The following is an 18186-nucleotide window of genomic DNA, read 5'->3' on the forward strand; positions in this document are numbered from 1 at the left end:
GTCAGGGTCGATGTGGAGGCTGGCAGGGGCTGGGTGGAGGAGCCAGGCAGGCCTAATGAAACACGTGGCCCACTCTGGTGCAGGTGGCATGGGGAGGACGAGCAGCTGCTCTCCCTGTCTGATGCCCGCTGGGAGGCTGCTACAGGAAGTGCCCCGGGGTGTAGATACTCCTTTAATAATTGATCCTGCCCATGGCAGAGGAGGTCTGAGGGGCGTGGAGCTGACACCACCCTCTGTAGCCACACCCTACCTTTAGCATCACTATCACTGACAGCAGCAAGACATGCAAATCACAACTGATCTGGCATTGGCACATCACTACATTTGCATTTTCTCTTGGTTCCTATATTCTTGGTTGATCTATGCTTTATTTTATTGCGATCAATCAATATGATATTATCTAATTTCTTAAGACAGCCTTGCTATTCTAGATCTAATTCTCTCAACAAGTTGCCTTCCATCAATCCAGTAACCCTGACATTTATAAGATAATGGTAATATCTTTTCAATCAGAAATGTACTTCAACAGTTTTTCTAAAGGCCACCTGTTGTGTTTGAATGTCTTTGTTTACTATTATAATCCATCTACAAGCACTATTTGGCTTTTTCTCATGTTTGTTTAAAATCATGTAATATCTACATCATACACATGTTCCCCTCTCTTCAGTAACCCAGACTCAGTCACAGTGATTCATTGTTTTCCACCATGTGTGTAATAAGGTTTGAATCCAATCTAAAAACATGTGCACAGATGCACCCTGAATCACATTCCATCTCCACTGCTATTTTTAACCTGTTTGAGAAGCGGGAGCCAGCGCAAACTTGTCAATGTGACTCACACATCCCCACAAGCCCTCATTACAATGCCCCTTTGTGGATAAATGACACAGTTTCCTCAGAAGGCATTTCATGAATGATAAAACTGAATTATACATATTGGGATAAAAAAAACCTAGAAGTTTCTCCGCAGCCCCATGCCTCCTCAATATAGGCCAATTATAAGATGATACTGTAGATACACCTGTCCCTGGAGAAATCACACTTCTCTCATTGGATGATATAAAAACACATGGCTTTGTGTATGTATTTAATATATTGTGTAAATGACTGAGTGGAGAATAGATTTTATACGCAAATGAAATGAAAACAGCAGGTTTTGATCATCAGGAGGGCGGTTGCAACATGTGGGGAGTCGCAATAACTCTGACTGCCGCCCATTAAATGTGAGTGCTGACTTTTGGCCGAGAGGAGCCTGTTGCCGTGGATACCTCTCTCTCTCTCTATCTCTCTCTTCTCTCCTCCCCTCTCTCGCTGAGTGCAGTGTCAGTGCTCTTGCGTCTGAGGGGATGGAGGTAGGGTGTGGTTGTGCTGATTCTCTCTCCCATGATTCTCTCCCATGACAGAGAGAATCATGGGAGGTTGTGTCCCATTTTGTGAGACAGCAACAGCTAGCACAGTTTTCTATAAGTCCTGGTTGAATATAGCTTGCTCAGTGCTCCCATTAGTGCAGGCCAGGAAGTATGTGTGACTGTATGTGAGCTTCTGTTTATTTAGTTCTTCAATGCTCAGATGATGAGGGGCATCCCTGTGTGACCCTCCAGGCAGCAGCTCCAGCAGCCAGCTCTGTTTGCATTGATCTCTTTCTCTTCCACCCTCTCTCCTTCTCTCCCTCTCTCTCTCTCCACTGAGGAGATTTAGGCTCCCTCATTCTCTACCTCTTTTTTCCACACAGCCAAAAGAAATCCAGTGCCCACGCACAAAATTAGAGAAATACACATCCTTGGTTTCATCCCTGTGCCGCATTTAAACCTCCAACCACCAGGGGTCCCTTGGTACAAGTTGTAAGCTTGTAGTAAATTGCCCTTATTTGTAGGATCAGACTCTGTTCTTCCCACTCATCCCCTGTGCGCCCATACTCGCCTCTCCTCCAGCTCTCCTGCAGTTTTCAGGGTTATGGCCCGTCTCCTCTACCTTCCCCAGCTACTGTGTACAGAAGTCTCCTGCCCATCTCCATGGCTGGCTGGCTGGATGGTTGGACAGCCTCAGGGCATTGTGAGGAGCTGACAGGCAGGGCCTCTGTGTGCCAGCCAGCTGTATGGAGGAGAGGAGGAGAGGAGGAGAGGAGGAGAGGAGGAGAGGAGGAGAGGAGGAGAGGAGGAGGCAGAAGCACTCTGCCAGGTGCTCAGCAACAGGCTGGATTCACACTGGTGTGCCTGCCAACGGAGAAGTCAGAAGAATAGATGCATCCTGACATTTAATCAATGAGAGGGATTGTCATCAGATGTCTTAGGAGGGTGGTGTTTTAGATAGGGCTGATGATACTGTCATCCTTGTCATTCTGTATGGGGATTATTAGGCCTCAGCACTCTATGATATATATCTCTCATGGTGGGACAGAAATACTGCATTATGTTTTTGAATATCAGAGGTTACTGTATTTGTAAAACTGTGACTTTGAAATTAGATAGAAGAACAGGGTTTATGTATATTGTGACAAAGTATTCTTCCTTAACTTGTTGCTTCACTCCGTTTGAGTACATGATCCTAGCCACCATCATCGCCAACTGTATCGTACTGGCTTTGGAGCAGCACCTGCCTGGAGAGGACAAGACCCCCATGTCCAAGAGACTGGTGAGTCAACCATCTACTAATACACTGTGTCTTTAGTCAGTTATCATCAGTGGAATTCTCTAACCTTACGGAAGCTTATTTAAAAAACACAAATTACCTCCCAATTTCTTATTCATGAAGCTTGATATTTATTTAAAACCTGAAATGTTCTCCAAAGATGAAGTGGATAGTTGCAGAAAAACGAGAACACTAAATCTTGTTTTATTTCTTTACAGTACATTGTTAGCTTGGAAATGAGTATTTTGTGGAAGGCATGTCACATTTTTCTGAGTTACTGTGTGGTGTTGCTGCATTGTTTATTAATGAATTCTGAATTCAGTATACCCATTAAACCATGGCATAGAGGTCCAAACTGGGCTCTATCCTCTCAGTTCCCTACTGTCTTTGAATGCCCAACACAGAATAGTACAAATAACTGTCTACTACTGTGACATTTATTATAAACCGGGTAGTTTGGGTCCTGGATGCTGATTGGCTGAAATAGCTTTTCAGCCATGTGTATATCAGACAATATGCCACGGGTATGACGCAAAAATACTTGTTTACTGTATATTATCATGCTAAGTGCATCTGAGCACATGAGAGTGCTTACCTACCTGCTGAGAGAAAAATTTAATTAATCCTTTCCTGAGCATGTGTAACGGTTTGAGAGAAGCTATTGGAAAGGGCAAGACAGCAATGGTTAGAAAATGATTGCTTGTTATGTAGTACCCACAGTACATTCAATAGGGTCATAATATGTGCATTTATTTTTCAAAAGATTTCTGTTTTTACATGAACCTAAAGTGTGATAAATGTGTTCACACACACAATACTGTTATTGTATAAGCCTCTGTTCTGTAACCTTTTATATTGACGTGACCATTTTGTGCTGTATTTGTCTGATGTGTCCGTTTTTAATTCACAGGAAAAGACAGAGCCTTACTTCATTGGGATGTTCTGCTTTGAAGCTGGGATTAAGGTGGTGGCGTTGGGATTTGTATTCCATAAAGGCTCCTACTTGAGGAACGGCTGGAACGTCATGGACTTCATCGTGGTTCTGAGTGGGTGAGTAGCCTGGCTGTCTCAGTGACCTGAAACACTACAGAACTGTTAACTACCACTGCTGTATAACATCATCCTGTTTTAACACCCTGTTCAAGGCTGCTTGCTCAAATAAGACAGTTGTATTGCACTTGCACTAGCCTATTTCATAATATTGATTTCTGAAAGGTTTTTATTGAATGTTCGTCAATATTACTGGTGTGTTTAATGGACTATTTGATATGTATTAGACTTTATCAGATGGATGGTTATCTGTTGTTAATTTCCTGGAAGGAGTTGAATTAATTTCTGAGGCAAATATCGTGGCACATCTTCTCAGTTCTGATGCCAAGCACAAAACACTGTCCGTGGAATAATCCGATCATGCGGAGGCATAGCTTTAGGGCTCTTGGTGTCTTCCACTAAAATAACACACAAGAATGCGGTTCACCTTTTACACACAATGGAAAGGAATGAATTTGCAACTGTCTCGACTCCTGGAGCAAATGATTGCAGTGGTCAATAGAAAGGTTACTGCAGGTTATTTACAGAGTAGCCTTTGGTTTACAATCCAATATCTAAAAGGGGTAAGGGATTCTCTTGAGAGGCTAAGGTATGGACAAAGACAGTTTATGTTCGTAACAGCGCTGCCTGTTACGAACAAATAGACATACACATACGCTCACAGATGAAATATTAATCTATTCCATAGTGCAAAAGTACAACGGGTAGCAAGATTCTTACAGAATTGTACTTGTTTCTCTGCTTTTCATTATTAATGAGCGCAGGCTCACAGTGCTGAATGAGGCCCCGCTCTCTGCTGAAAGGGAGAGAGGAAAAGGAGGAGAGGAGAGAGGGATGAGGTGGTGGGAGAGGGGTGTCAGACTGGGGCTGTGGAGCTCATTTTGGCATATCTAACAAAAGGCTTGTAACTCAGAATGAATTTGTAACACACTATATGTCCTATGAACAAGTCCTATGAGTTATTTTCAGAATAACCAGAGCAATAAACCAACACTCTATTATGGTCAGTAAAAATGTAAATTGACCTGATGTTGGAGCGTATGTACAGTACTAGCTGTTAGAATCAAAGTATGTTTTGTAACAGTGAGCAGAGCCCATCTGCTACTGCCTACTATGTCAGGCATGTGCTATAACACACTCCACACATGGCTAAAATCACACTCTTAACATGAAACGTTCCTTGCCTCCTTCCCTCTGTGCTCCATTGGAAGATCCAGCAGACCACCAGAACACAGGTCCCAGCCGGCCCTCGGGAGAGGACTTCCCTGCCATAGTCAATGTAGTCTGGAGCCTCCCGCGGCCATCTCTTAAAATAGGCCTCGCCAATGGAAAGAGATCCCCTGAGCCAGACTGGTGCTCTGTGGTCATTTTAACCGGTCATGGGCTTTAAGGTATTAAACATAACAGTGTTGTGTTTGGCCTACAGCAGGATTCAGAGTAATCACTCACCAGGAAACTCTGGCTCTTTCTGATGAGCCACGAAACATGGTCTCTGGCTTCGAAGATCAGTGAAATACACTTTTATGATTTTCTCGTGTCCAGGGGGCAGAGAGTAACAGTGTTATAGTGATCAGAGGAGAGGTGGTGTTGGCTGTGGAGCTCATTTCTGTGGTGCCTTGTCCTTAAAGTTACTTTTAATGTCTCTTCACCCACACTGCCCTTTACCCCCCTCCTCCACTCACCCCTCCTCTCTGGCTGTATGTCGCGATGTGTGTGTAGATGGTCGTGAGTGGAGATGTTAGCCTTGTCAGATAATCCCAGCCAGGTGAGAGGGGGGTGGTCTGGCTATAGCTACTCTCTCTTCTGCATGAATCACCGCACCACAGCCCAAAGTAAAAATGTAATTAAAACACAGCAAGGAGCAGATAATTCAAATTGATTGGTTTACTGCGCTCACTTTCTCTGTAGACTCCATCTCATCTGGCCTCATTTCCCCCTCAAATGACCTGTCGTGTCTAACCTTTGAGATACACAATGAATACTCTACTCAGACATTTGTCTTCTCACACTGCATATATTGATAGTCTTACATCTTCCTTTTCAGGTTTTACTGTACTTTACATTATTTTCAGGGATATGTGCCGGATATGTGTCTCTTGATACTTGATAGACAAAAATCTTGTACTTTTAATGTCAGACAATAGTAATGTCAATTGAATATAACATTCATATAGTGTGGGGGGAAGCAGTCTGCTTATCAGATCATTTTGCCAATGTCCTCAAATTGCTTGGCTTACCAGGCATACAGTATGTATTGTTAGATGACTGTATTTGGCAGTAGTTTCTTACCTCACCTGTCAGTGACTGGCCCTTGCCAACTGATCTCAGCTTCCAGATGTGACATTCTAGTGTTTCTTATCATTTTATTACTCTTGGTGAACGCTTTCCTCTTTCCAGCACTGAACGCAAGACAGGTTAACATCTGTGTCATATTTTCTCCACTTTGAATGTACAGAGAGAGTTAAATGATTCATGGACCTGGATGGTAGAAGACATCTGCTTTCTGACTGATAGTAAATCTGAGCACATATCAGCTCCCAGTCAAGCATGACATCAGTCAAGGATGACATCAGGTCTGGCAGTCTGTTATCACTGATACAGCATGACCGGTATATTTCACATGAAATGGTCCACAGCATGACTACAGTATGCCCCGATCTCATCTTGTGAACAGCCCCCACTGTGGCGGACTCGATGTAGCGTGGAGGTAATTCGCTTGTAGGTTTCATTGGATTCATTTTGAGTATAATGAAGTGAGGTTTAGATGCTTTTTTCTTTACTATTGTTCTGTCCACGGCAACCGTAATGTAATGCAATGAATCTTGCTCTCGCTGTTGCTCTCTCTCACAGACACACACACTCACAATTCCGGCAGGGGTTTGCAACCTTATTAAGAAATGAGTGAAGATGATGACATTTGGTGGTAATAGGGGATGAGTCATCAGTCTCCATTTGTTTTTAATGAACAGATGTGCAGACAGTGGTCAGAGGGAAAAGGAACTGTCTAAGGACTCAACATTATATTTATCTGCTGTATGGAGAGCAACATAAAGGATTTTACAGTAATGCTATTCTCTGCTGTAGCCTAATTGTATTTAACTGTAAGTTAAGTGAAAGAGAAAGGGATTTTGTGTGTGCACTTGTGTTTACATGAATATGTGAGAGATATCTCCGACTGTGCTCAAATGTCTTCCCACTGGGCACACCACGTCATTTCAACCTGGAAATGTGGGTCATTTTTGGTTGAGACGTTGATCAATGACATTTCAATCTTTATTCACCCACTCAAAAAGACAGCCAGAAGTGTATTGAATTCCCAAATGTTATCACTATGCTTTCAACCATCTAAAAGCACAACCAAATTCCAATGGAAAATAAATTCAGATTTTGGGTTTAGTTGTCATCTAAATGTGTTATCACTGCACTTTCAACCATTTAAAAGCACAACAAAGTTGAAATGGGAATACAATGTCAATTATGTTGTATTTATACAACAACTTATCACTGTGTTATCACTGTGCTTCATCTAATAGCACAACTAATGACCTGGATTGTAGTTGAGAATACATAAAAAATACATAGTGCAAGTGATCAGGGATGTTCGAGATTCTGCACAGATATTTATATTGTGAAGATCTCCACAGACCTGCAACCTTTGCATGCTATCTTGAACATGCACGCTTTCTATGATTACATAATAAGACTTTTATAGTTGCAGTAACCTCAAAATGAGTTACACATTTTAAGGTTGAATAAAAACTGTTACATTAGTTTTTAAGATATCCTTAACTTTAGGCTATTTACTGTATCGCAAAAGTGATATTGAATTGTGTTTGGTTGTCAATGCAACCAAATATCAACATGTGAAGGAGATGTATATTTTGTGCCACTGACTTAATCTGACTTTAATTACAGTTTGTCTACAAATTAATAACTGATATGTTGGATTCACGTCTCCATCTCAACCCAAAAATCTAAGTTAAAGAATAGGACTAAAATCTAAATTTAAATGCACTTTAAATAAAGTTTGATTTGATTTAGTCCTATTCTTTAACTGGTTGAAATGGAGAAGTGAATCCAACATATCATTATTATCTTGAAGATGACATTTGACATCAACCAAAGCTTGAAACCCTAGGCCTATATGTATTGTCTATTTTTAGTTGAACCCTGGGTTGAATTGAAACAATAGCTGTTGATAACTTCGCAAATTCTATATACAGTGAGGGAAAAAAGTATTTGATCCCCTATTGATTTTGTAAGTTTGCCCACTGACAAAGACATGATCAGTCTATAATTGTAATGGTAGGTTTATTTGAACAGTGAGAGACAGAATAACAACAAAAAAATCCAGAAAAACGCATGTCAAAAATGTTATAAATTGATTTGCATTTTAATGAGGGAAATAAGTATTTGACCCATCTGCAAAACATGACTTAGTACTTAGTGCAATCACAGAGGTCAGACGTTTCTTGTAGTTGGCCACCAGGTTTGCACACATCTCAGGAGGGATTTTGTTCCACTCCTCTTTGCAGATCTTCTCCAAGTCATTAAGGTTTCGAGGCTGACGTTTGGCATCTCAAACCTTCAGCTCCCTCCACAGATTTTCTATGGGATTAAGGTCTGGTGACTGGCTAGGCCACTCCAGGACCTTAATGTGCTTCTTCTTGAGCCACTCCTTTGTTGCCTTGGCTGTGTGTTTTGGGTCATTGTCATGCTGGAATACCCATCCACGACCCATTTTCAATGCCCTGGCTGAGGGGAAGGAGGTTCTCACCCAAGATTTGACGGTACATGGCCCCGTCCATCGTCCCTTTGATGCGGTGAAGTTGTCCTGTCCCCTTAGCAGAAAAACACCCCCAAAGCATAATGTTTCCACCTCCATGTTTGACGGTGGGGATGGTGTTCTTGGGGTCATAGGCAGCATTCCTCCTCCTCCAAACACGGCGAGTTGAGTTGATGCCAAAGAGCTCCATTTTGGTCTCATCTGACCACAACACTTTCACCCAGTTCTCCTCTGAATCATTCAGATGTTCATTGGCAAACTTCAGAAGGGCCTGTATATGTGATTTCTTGAGCAGGGGGACCTTGCGGGCGCTGCAGGATTTCAGTCCTTCACGGCATAGTGTATTACCAATTGTTTTCTTGGTGACTATGGTCCCAGCTGCCTTGAGATCATTGACAAGATCCTCCCGTGTAGTTCTGGGCTGATTCCTCACCGTTCTCATGATCATTGCAAATCCACGAGGTGAGATCTTGCATGGAGCCCCAGGCCGAGGGAGATTGACAGTTCTTTTGTGTTTCTTCCATTTGCGAATAATCGCACCAACTGTTGTCACCTTCTCACCAAGCTGCTTGGCGATGGTCTTGTAGCCCATTCCAGCCTTGTGTAGGTCTACAATCTTGTCCCTGACATCCTTGGAGAGCTCTTTGGTCTTGGCCATGGTGGAGAGTTTGGAATCTGATTGATTGATTGCTTCTATGGACAGGTGTCTTTTATACAGGTAACAAGCTGAGATTAGGAGCACTCCCTTTAAGAGTGTGCTCCTAATCTGTCACGATCGTCTAAGGAAGCGGACCAAGGCGCAGCGTGTTGAGCGAACATGTTGACTTTATTAAATTAAAGCAACCACGAAACAACAAAACAAATGACGATACGTGAAGTCCTCTGTGACACTGACAGAACATGGAACAAAAACCCACAACCCCAAGGTGAAAACACACAGTTTAAATATGGCTCCCAATCAGAGATAACGAGCCGACAGCTGACACTCGTTACCACTGATTGGGAGTCACACGAACAACCAAGACAACACACCCAAAGACAACCAACCAAAACACAACAAAACGAACACACCCTGGCTCAACATACAAAGTCCCGGAGCCAGAGCGTGACAGTACCCCCCCCTAAAGGCGCGGACTGCGACCGCGCCTCAAAAACCCCAAACAGGGGAGGGCTGGGTGGGTGTTGCTCCTCGGAGGCGGCTCCGGCTCCGGGCTTGACCACCACCCCACTTCACTCCCCCCGTAGTGCCCCCGGTCCGATCCCGCTTGCTGGATCAGGACCTCCGACGCGCACCCCTGGCTTGGCGCGTGAGGTAGGAATGGACCGGACCTGGCAGACGATACGCACCCTTTGCCTGGTGCGTGGAGCCGGAACAGGCCTCACCAGGCTGAAGACTCGCATCCCTGGCTTGGTGCGAGTAGCAGGAATGGGCTGGATCAGGCTGACGGCTCGCACCCTTGGCTTGGTGCGAGTAGCAGGGACGAGCTGAACCAGGCTGACGACTCACACCCTTGGCTTGGTGCGAGTAGCAGGAACGGGCTGGACCAGGCCGACGACTCGTACCCCTGGCTTGGTGCGAGTAGCAGGAACGGGCTGGACCAGGCTGACGACTCGCACCCTTGGCTTGGTGCGAGTAGCAGGGACGAGCTGAACCAGGCTGACGACTCGCACCCTTGGCTTGGTGCGAGTAGCAGGAACGGGCTGGACCAGGCTGGCGACTCGCACCCCTGGTTTGGTGCGAGTGGCAGGAACAGGCCGGGTCGGGCTGGCGACGCACACCGTAGGTTCTGTGCGTGGAGCAGGAACAGGCCGGGCTGGGCTGGCGACGCACACCGTAGGCTTTGTGCGTAGAGCAGGGACAGGCCGGGCTGGGCTGGCAACGCACCCCGTAGGCTTGGTGCGTGGAGCAGGGATAGGCCGGGCTGGGCTGGCGACGCACACTGTAGGTTTAGTGCGTGGAGCTGGGACAGGCCTCACCGGACTGTGGAGACGGATAGGAGACCTGGAGCGAAGAGCGGCCACCACCCGTCCTGGCTGGATGCCTACCTTCACACACTCTGCGTGAGGCATCCGCACAGGACGTACAGGGCTGTGAACCCGTACCGACATGACAGCACGCGATACGGGAGCAGGATATCCGGGACCGCGGAGAGGCACTGGAGACCTCGAGCATAGAGCCCGGCACACTCCGTCCTGGCTGCATCCCCCCTTCGCACGACACGTGCGGGGTGCTTGCACAGGACGTACAGGACTGTGCCGGACCACTCGTGGCACAGTACGCTGCTCCGCATACCGCGGAACCTGCCCCGTCTCATGCTGCCATGCCTGAGTACGGGAAGTTGGTTCCGCTCTACCTCCAGGCCTCGCCAACCTGCCTTCTGCCTCCCAACACCCGGTGACCACCTCTCCAAAACGTCCTGTAGCAGCCGCCTGCTGCCCAGCCGCCCTAAGCCATGTGCCCCCCAAAAAATTTATTTGGGGTTGCCTCTCTTCCATCCGACTATGGCCCTGCTGACGCCGTTGCTCCTCTCCATCCTGGGTCTCCCCCCTTCATCGCCCTCCGGTACCGGACGGCCTCCTCCTGCGTAATATGTCCCCAGCCGAGGAGGACATCCACCAGCGTTCTCTCCTGCGGGTGTTCCTGTATACGCTGCTTGGTCCTTTTGTGGTGGGTTTTTCTGTCACGATCGTCTAAGGAAGCGGACCAAGGCGCAGCGTGTTGAGCGAACATGTTGACTTTATTAAATTAAAGCAACCACGAAACAACAAAACAAATGACGATACGTGAAGTCCTCTGTGACACTGACAGAACATGGAACAAAAACCCACAACCCCAAGGTGAAAACACACAGTTTAAATATGGCTCCCAATCAGAGATAACGAGCCGACAGCTGACACTCGTTACCACTGATTGGGAGTCACACGAACAACCAAGACAACACACCCAAAGACAACCAACCAAAACACAACAAAACGAACACACCCTGGCTCAACATACAAAGTCCCGGAGCCAGAGCGTGACATAATCTCAGCTCTTTACCTGTATAAAAGACACCTGGGAGCCAGAAATCTTTCTGATTGAGAGGGGGTGAAATTCTTATTTCCCTCATTAAAATGCAAATCAATTTATAACATTTTTGACATGCGTTTTTCTGGATTTTTTTGTTGTTATTCTGTCTCTCACTGTTCAAATAAACATACCGTTAAAATTATAGACTAATCATTTCTTTGTCAGTGGGCAAACGTACAAAATCAGCAGGGGATCAAATACTTTTTTCCCTCACTATATATATATATATAATACAAATTATTCTATATAGGCCTAAATAGTATTATTGATTATAAAGTATGGTTACATTTCATTTGCTCTGTTAAACCTATCCTTTGGAATGAATTCGATAGCAACAGTGAATCTATTAAGAGATCACTGAATAATAGTTCTAATGATAGCACATTGGTTGTAGTCAGTGACACATATCAAAGCTAAACAGGGCTTGGTTAAAACCCTGGTGTCAAGATCGTCGGATATAGAGGACCAAGGCGCAGCGTGGAAGGTGAACATACTTATTTATTAAATGATACACGAACACCACAACAAATCGATACGTGACATCCACAGGTGCAAAACACAAACCAACACGGAACAAGATCCCACAAACACTGTGGGAAAACCACCTGACTAAATATGGTTCCCAATCAGAGACAACCAGCAACAGCTGATACTCGTTGCCTCTGATTGAGAACCACTCTGGCCAACATAGATATACAAAAACTAGACTAGACACAACGAGCAAAAAACATAAACTCTACACACCCTGGCTCAACTTAAAAGAGTCCCTAGAGCCAGGGCGTGACAGTACCCCCCCCTAAAGGCGCGGACTGCGACCGCGCCTAAACATCACCGAACAGGGGAGGGCTGGGTGGGCATTCCTCCTCGGAGGCGGTTCCGGCTCCGGGCTTGACCACCACCCTCTACTAACCCCACCGTAGTGCCCCTGGTCTGGTCTAGCCCCACTGGCTGGAGCTGGACGGGACTTCGGTGGAGCGGATTGCTCAGGCTCCGGTGTGGAGCAGCTGACCGGTACCTGACCAGGCACCGGTGAAACGGGCACGGGCTGGCGATGCGCACCACAGGTTTGGTGCGGGGAGCAGGAACAGGCCGGACCAGGCTGGCGACGCGCACCACTAGCTTGGTGCGGGGAGCAGGAACAGGCCGGACCGGGCTGGCGATGCGCACCACAGGTTTGGTGCGGGGAGCAGGAACGGGCCGGACCGGGCTGGCGACGCGCACCATAGGCATGGTGCGAGGGTCAGGAACAGGCCGGGCCGGGCTGGCGACGCGCACCATAGGCTTGGCGCGATGGACAGGAACAGGCCGGACCGTACTGGGAACACACACCACTGGCCTTACACGGGGATCAGGAATGGGCCGGACCGGACTGGCAACACACTTCAGTACCTCTCGCCGTGCCTCTACATTTTCCTTCCCTCTATACACCAATGGCTCCCGTAACCCGGTGGCCTTCTCTCCTCGTCCACCAACTCGCCCCTTATCTGCCTCCAGTGGCCCCGTCGTCCCTGCCATGTGCCCCCCCCTAAAAATTTATTGGGGGTGCCCCTCGCCTGTCCGACGACTGCCCGGTTGGCGCCGCTTCTCCTCTCCTGCCTGGGCACGCTGCTTGGTCCTGTATTCGTGGGATCTTCTGTCACGATCGTCGGATATAGAGGACCAAGGCGCAGCGTGGAAGGTGAACATACTTATTTATTAAATGATACACGAACAACACAACAAATCGATACGTGACGTCCACAGGTGCAAAACACAAACCAACACGGAACAAGATCCCACAAACACTGTGGGAAAACCACCTGACTAAATATGGTTCCCAATCAGAGACAACCAGCAACAGCTGATACTCGTTGCCTCTGATTGAGAACCACTCTGGCCAACATAGATATACAAAACTAGACTAGACACAATGAGCACAAAACATAAACTCTACACACCCTGGCTCAACTTAAAAGAGTCCCTAGAGCCAGGGCGTGACACCTGGATGGGAGACCAAATGGATAGCTGTAGATAAATCAACTCTCCAGTAGGAGGTGCTGCCCAGCCTGTTGGTTTTTTTCTGATAATGGATATAACGTTGAAGATCTGACGTTGTTTTAAAGGTAGAAATTAAACATGTTTTATACAAGGTTTGTCTATGTTGAATATTGGTTACCATGATGACATAATTATGTGGTTGAAATTTCACCCTCAAAACAATAATTGATTACTTTTTGCAATTTCAATGCACACTACATGACCAAATGTATGTGGACACATGCTTGTCGAACATCTCATTTCAAAATCATGGGCATTAATATGGAGTTGGTCCCCCTTTGCTGCTATAACAGCCTCCACTCTTCTGAGAAGGATTTCCACTAGATGTTGGAACATTGCTGTGGCGACTTGCTTCCATTCAGCCACACGAGCATTAATGAGATTGAGCACTGATGTTGGGCGATTAGGCCTGGCTTGCAGTCGGCGTTCCAATTTATCCCAAAGGTGTTTGATGGGGTTGAGGTCAGGGCTCTGTGCAGGCTAATCAAGTTCTTCCACACCGATCTCGACAAACCATTTCTGTATAGACCTCGCTTTGTGAACGGGGGCATTGTCATGCTGAAACAGGAAAGGGCCTTCCCCGAACCATGAAAAACAGCCCCAGACCATTATTCCTCCTCCACCTAACTTTACAGTTGGCACTATGCATTGGGGCAGGTAGCATTTTCCTGGCATCCGCCAAACCCAGATTCGTCTGTCGGACTGCCAGATGGTGAAGCGTGATTCATCAATCCAGAGAACGCATTTCCACTGCTCCAGAGTCCAATGGCGGTGAGCTTTACACCATTCCAGCCGATGCTTGGTATTGCGCATGGTGAACTTAGGCTTGTGTGCGGCTGCTCGGCCATGGAAACCCATTTCATGAAGCTCCCAACAAACAGTTATTGTGCTGACGTTGCTTCCAGAGGCAGTTTGGAACTTGGTAGTGAGTGTTGCAACCCAGGACAGGCGATTCTTACGCACTACACACATCAGCACTCGGCGATCCCATTCTGTGAGCTTGTGTGGCCTACCACTTCGCGGCTGAGCCGTTGTTGCTCGTAGACGTTTCCACTTCACAATAACAGAACTTACAATTGGCCACGGAAGCTCTAGCAGGGCAGAAATTTGATGAAATTAGTTGTTGGAAAGGTAGCATCCTATGACGGTGCCACGTTGAAAGTCACTGAACTCTTCAGTAAGGCCATTTTAATGCCAATGTTTGTCTATGGAGATCGCATGGCTGTGTGCTCGATTTTATACACCTGTCAGCAATGGGTGAGGCTGAAATAGCCAAATCCACTAATTTGGGGGTGTCCACATACTTTGTATATATATAGTGTATTTTCCACATACTGTAGATTCCACGTTACAATATGTTGACAAATTACATTGAAACAACGTTGATTCAACCAGTTTGTGCCCAGTGGGTTGTGTGTTTGTGGAAGCTTAACACAAGGTAAACACAGGAAGTGCAGATTCTCCTACCACACTGTAGATTAAAAAATACCTGATTATTGCAGTCAATGTGAGTGGGAGGGCAAATGGATTGCCAATCGAGCCTAACGCCTGTTATCGGCCAGCTGTGGACTGTAGTGATTTAAATGCAAATACAATGTTGCTAATCTTAGGCCTGGTTACAATTGGAAATGTCCCCAGCACCATGTAGAGGAGAAGACAAGAATCCCCCATGCGTAATGGTATTAATTGGCACCTTGGTCCTGGTGGCACGCAGCCCCTCTATTAGACTGAGAACACATGGCACTGAGCTCCTCCCTCACAGCCCTCACTGTGACACTGGCACTGATCTGTGTGTGTCACTGCTCTGTGTCACAGTGCCGTGCCACACTCACACTGGAAAGAGTGTGAGTTCATCCATATATTCTACAGTATTTAATTGTGTCTGGTTACATCGATTTCTGTAATCTTGACTAGAGCTTTAGATTGCTAGAAGAATTGATAGATTTAAGAGCAACAGGTGCCAGAATACACTGACAATATTTTGGTATTTGGTATTTTATTAGGATCCCCATTAGCTGTTGCGAAAACAGCAGCTACTCTTCCTGGGGTCCACACAAAACATGAAACATGACATAATACATTAATAGACAAGAACAGCTCAAGGACAGAACGAGATCAATTTTTTTTAAAGGCACACGTAGCCTACATATCAATAAATACAGTGAGGGAAAAAAGTATTTGATCTCCTGCTGATTTTGTACGTTTGCCCACTGACAAAGACATGATCAGTCTATAATTTTTATGGTAGGTTTATTTGAACAGTGAGAGACAGAATAACAACAATAAAAATCCAGAAAAACGCATGTCAAAAATGTTATAAATTGATTTGAATTTTAATGAGGGAAATAAGTATTTGACCCCTCTGCAAAACATGACTTAGTACTTGGTGGCAAAACCCTTGTTGGCAATCACAGAGGTCAGACGTTTCTTGTAGTTGGCCACCAGGTTTGCACACATCTCAGGAGGGATTTTGTCCCACTCCTCTTTGCAGATCTTCTCCAACTCATTAATGTTTCAAGGCTGACGTTTGGCAACTCGAACCTTCAGCTCCCTCCACAGATTTTCTATGGGATTAAGGTCTGGAGACTGGCTAGGCCACTCCAGGACCTTAATGTGCTTCTTCTTGAGCCACTCCTTTGTTGCCTTGGCCGTGTGTTTTGGGTCATTGTCATGCTGGAATACCTATCCACGACCCATTTTCAATGCCCTGGCTGAGGGAAGGAGGTTCTCACCCAAGATTTGACGGTACATGGCCCCGTCCATCGTCCCTTTGATGTGTTGAAGTTGTCCTGTCCCCTTAGCAGAAAAACACCCCCAAAGCATAATGTTTCCACCTCCATGTTTGACGGTGGGGATAGTGTTCTTGGGGTCATAGGCAGCATTCCTCCTCCTCCAAACACGGCGAGTTGAGTTGATGCCAAAGAGCTCCATTTTGGTCTCATCTGACCACAACACTTTCACCCAGTTCTCCTCTGAATCATTCAGATGTTCATTGGCAAACTTCAGACGGGCCTGTATATGTGCTTTCTTGAGCAGGGGGACCTTGCGGGCGCTGCAGGATTTCAGTCCTTCACGGCGTAGTGTGTTACCTATTGTTTTCTTGGTGACTATGGTCCCAGCTGCCTTGAGATCATTGACAAGATCCTCCCGTGTAGTTCTGGGCTGATTCCTCACCGTTCTCATGATCATTGCAACTCCACGAGGTGAGATCTTGCATGGAGCCCCAGGCTGAGGGAGATTTACAATTCTTTAGTGTTTCTTCCATTTGCGAATAATCGTTGTCACCTTCTGTTGTCACCTTCTCACCAAGCTGCTTGGCGATGGTCTTGTAGCCCATTCCAGCCTTGTGTAGGTCTACAATCTTGTCCCTGACATCCTTGGAGAGCTCTTTGGTCTTGGCCATGGTGGAGAGTTTGGAATCTGATTGATTGATTGCTTCTGTGGACAGGTGTCTTTTATACAGGTAACAAGCTGAGATTAGGAGCACTCCCTTTAAGAGTGTGCTCCTAATCTCAGCTCATTACCTGTATAAAAGACACCTGGGAGCCAGAAATCTTTCTGATTGAGAGGGGGTCAAATACTTATTTCCCTCATTAAAATGCAAATCAATTTATAACATTTTTGACATGCGTTTTTCTGGATTTTTTTGTTGTTATTCTGTCTCTCACTGTTCAAATAAACCTACCATTAAAATGATAGACAAATCATTTCTTTGTCAGTGGGCAAACGTACAAAATCAGCAGGGGATCAAATACCTTTTTCCCTCACTGTACACACAACCTATCTAGGTCAAATAGAGGAGAGTCATTGTGCCGTGAGGTGTTGCTTTATCAGTTTTTTTAAACCAGGTTTGCTGTTCATTTGAGCAATATGAGATGGAAGGGAGTTCCATGGAATAATGGCTCTATATAATACTGCTTTCTTGATTTTTTTCTGGATTTGGGGACTGTGAAAAGACCCCTGGTGGCATAAGTCAGTGCTGTTTAAGATGAGGGATGATGATAATTTTTTTTAATGAACATGACCATATTCCTTTGTTTTATATTTTACCCCCTTTTTGGTCTTGTCTCATCGCTGCAACTCCCCAACGGGTTTATGAGAGGTGAAGGTTGAGTCATGCATATTCCGAAACACCCGCCTGCTTAACCTGCAAGCCAGCCGCACCAATGTGTCAGAGGAAACACTGTTCAACTGACGACCGAAGTCATCCTGCAGGCGCTCAGCCTGCCACAAGGAGTCGCTAGAGTGCGATTAGATACCAGACACATACAAACAGCTCGTTGTATATATAATTCCTACCCGCATCTATCAATGCGCTCTCCTCCTCTCACCTTTTCCCTTCGCTTGTGTACACATCAGCTATCTGTAACCAGGCGAAAAAACCTTTCCAAGCCAAACCTTCATATCATGACTGCTAACTGCACACACAGCCTACATCTTTGTCATGTCATAGTCAACATAGGCATAGCTACTTGAACTAAGGCATTAGTAAACCCGCTACAATCATGCAGAACAGTGTAGTCAGCAGCAATCAGTTTAGCAGTTACACCACCCGGCCCCAGTGGCAATAAATGAATAAAGCCAAAAGCTTACCTTGAATTGGAAGAGTTCCAGT

At 45.8% G+C, this 18186-nt stretch overlaps 1 protein-coding gene across 1 annotated transcript in view; it reads left to right on the plus strand.

Annotated features, from left to right (window-relative positions):
• The first annotated feature begins 2531 nt into the window (after positions 1-2531).
• LOC121533397 (voltage-dependent R-type calcium channel subunit alpha-1E) overlaps positions 2532-18186 on the plus strand; it is a 98974-nt gene continuing 83319 nt past the window's right edge. The window contains exons 1-2 of the mRNA XM_041839301.1: positions 2532-2631; positions 3539-3678. Coding sequence (XP_041695235.1) covers positions 2539-2631; positions 3539-3678 — 233 coding nt within the window. The 5' untranslated portion in view covers positions 2532-2538. The remainder of the gene's footprint in view (positions 2632-3538; positions 3679-18186) is intronic.

This window comes from Coregonus clupeaformis, chromosome 20 (assembly GCF_020615455.1).
Source record: "Coregonus clupeaformis isolate EN_2021a chromosome 20, ASM2061545v1, whole genome shotgun sequence".
Classification (NCBI taxonomy): domain Eukaryota; kingdom Metazoa; phylum Chordata; class Actinopteri; order Salmoniformes; family Salmonidae; genus Coregonus; species Coregonus clupeaformis.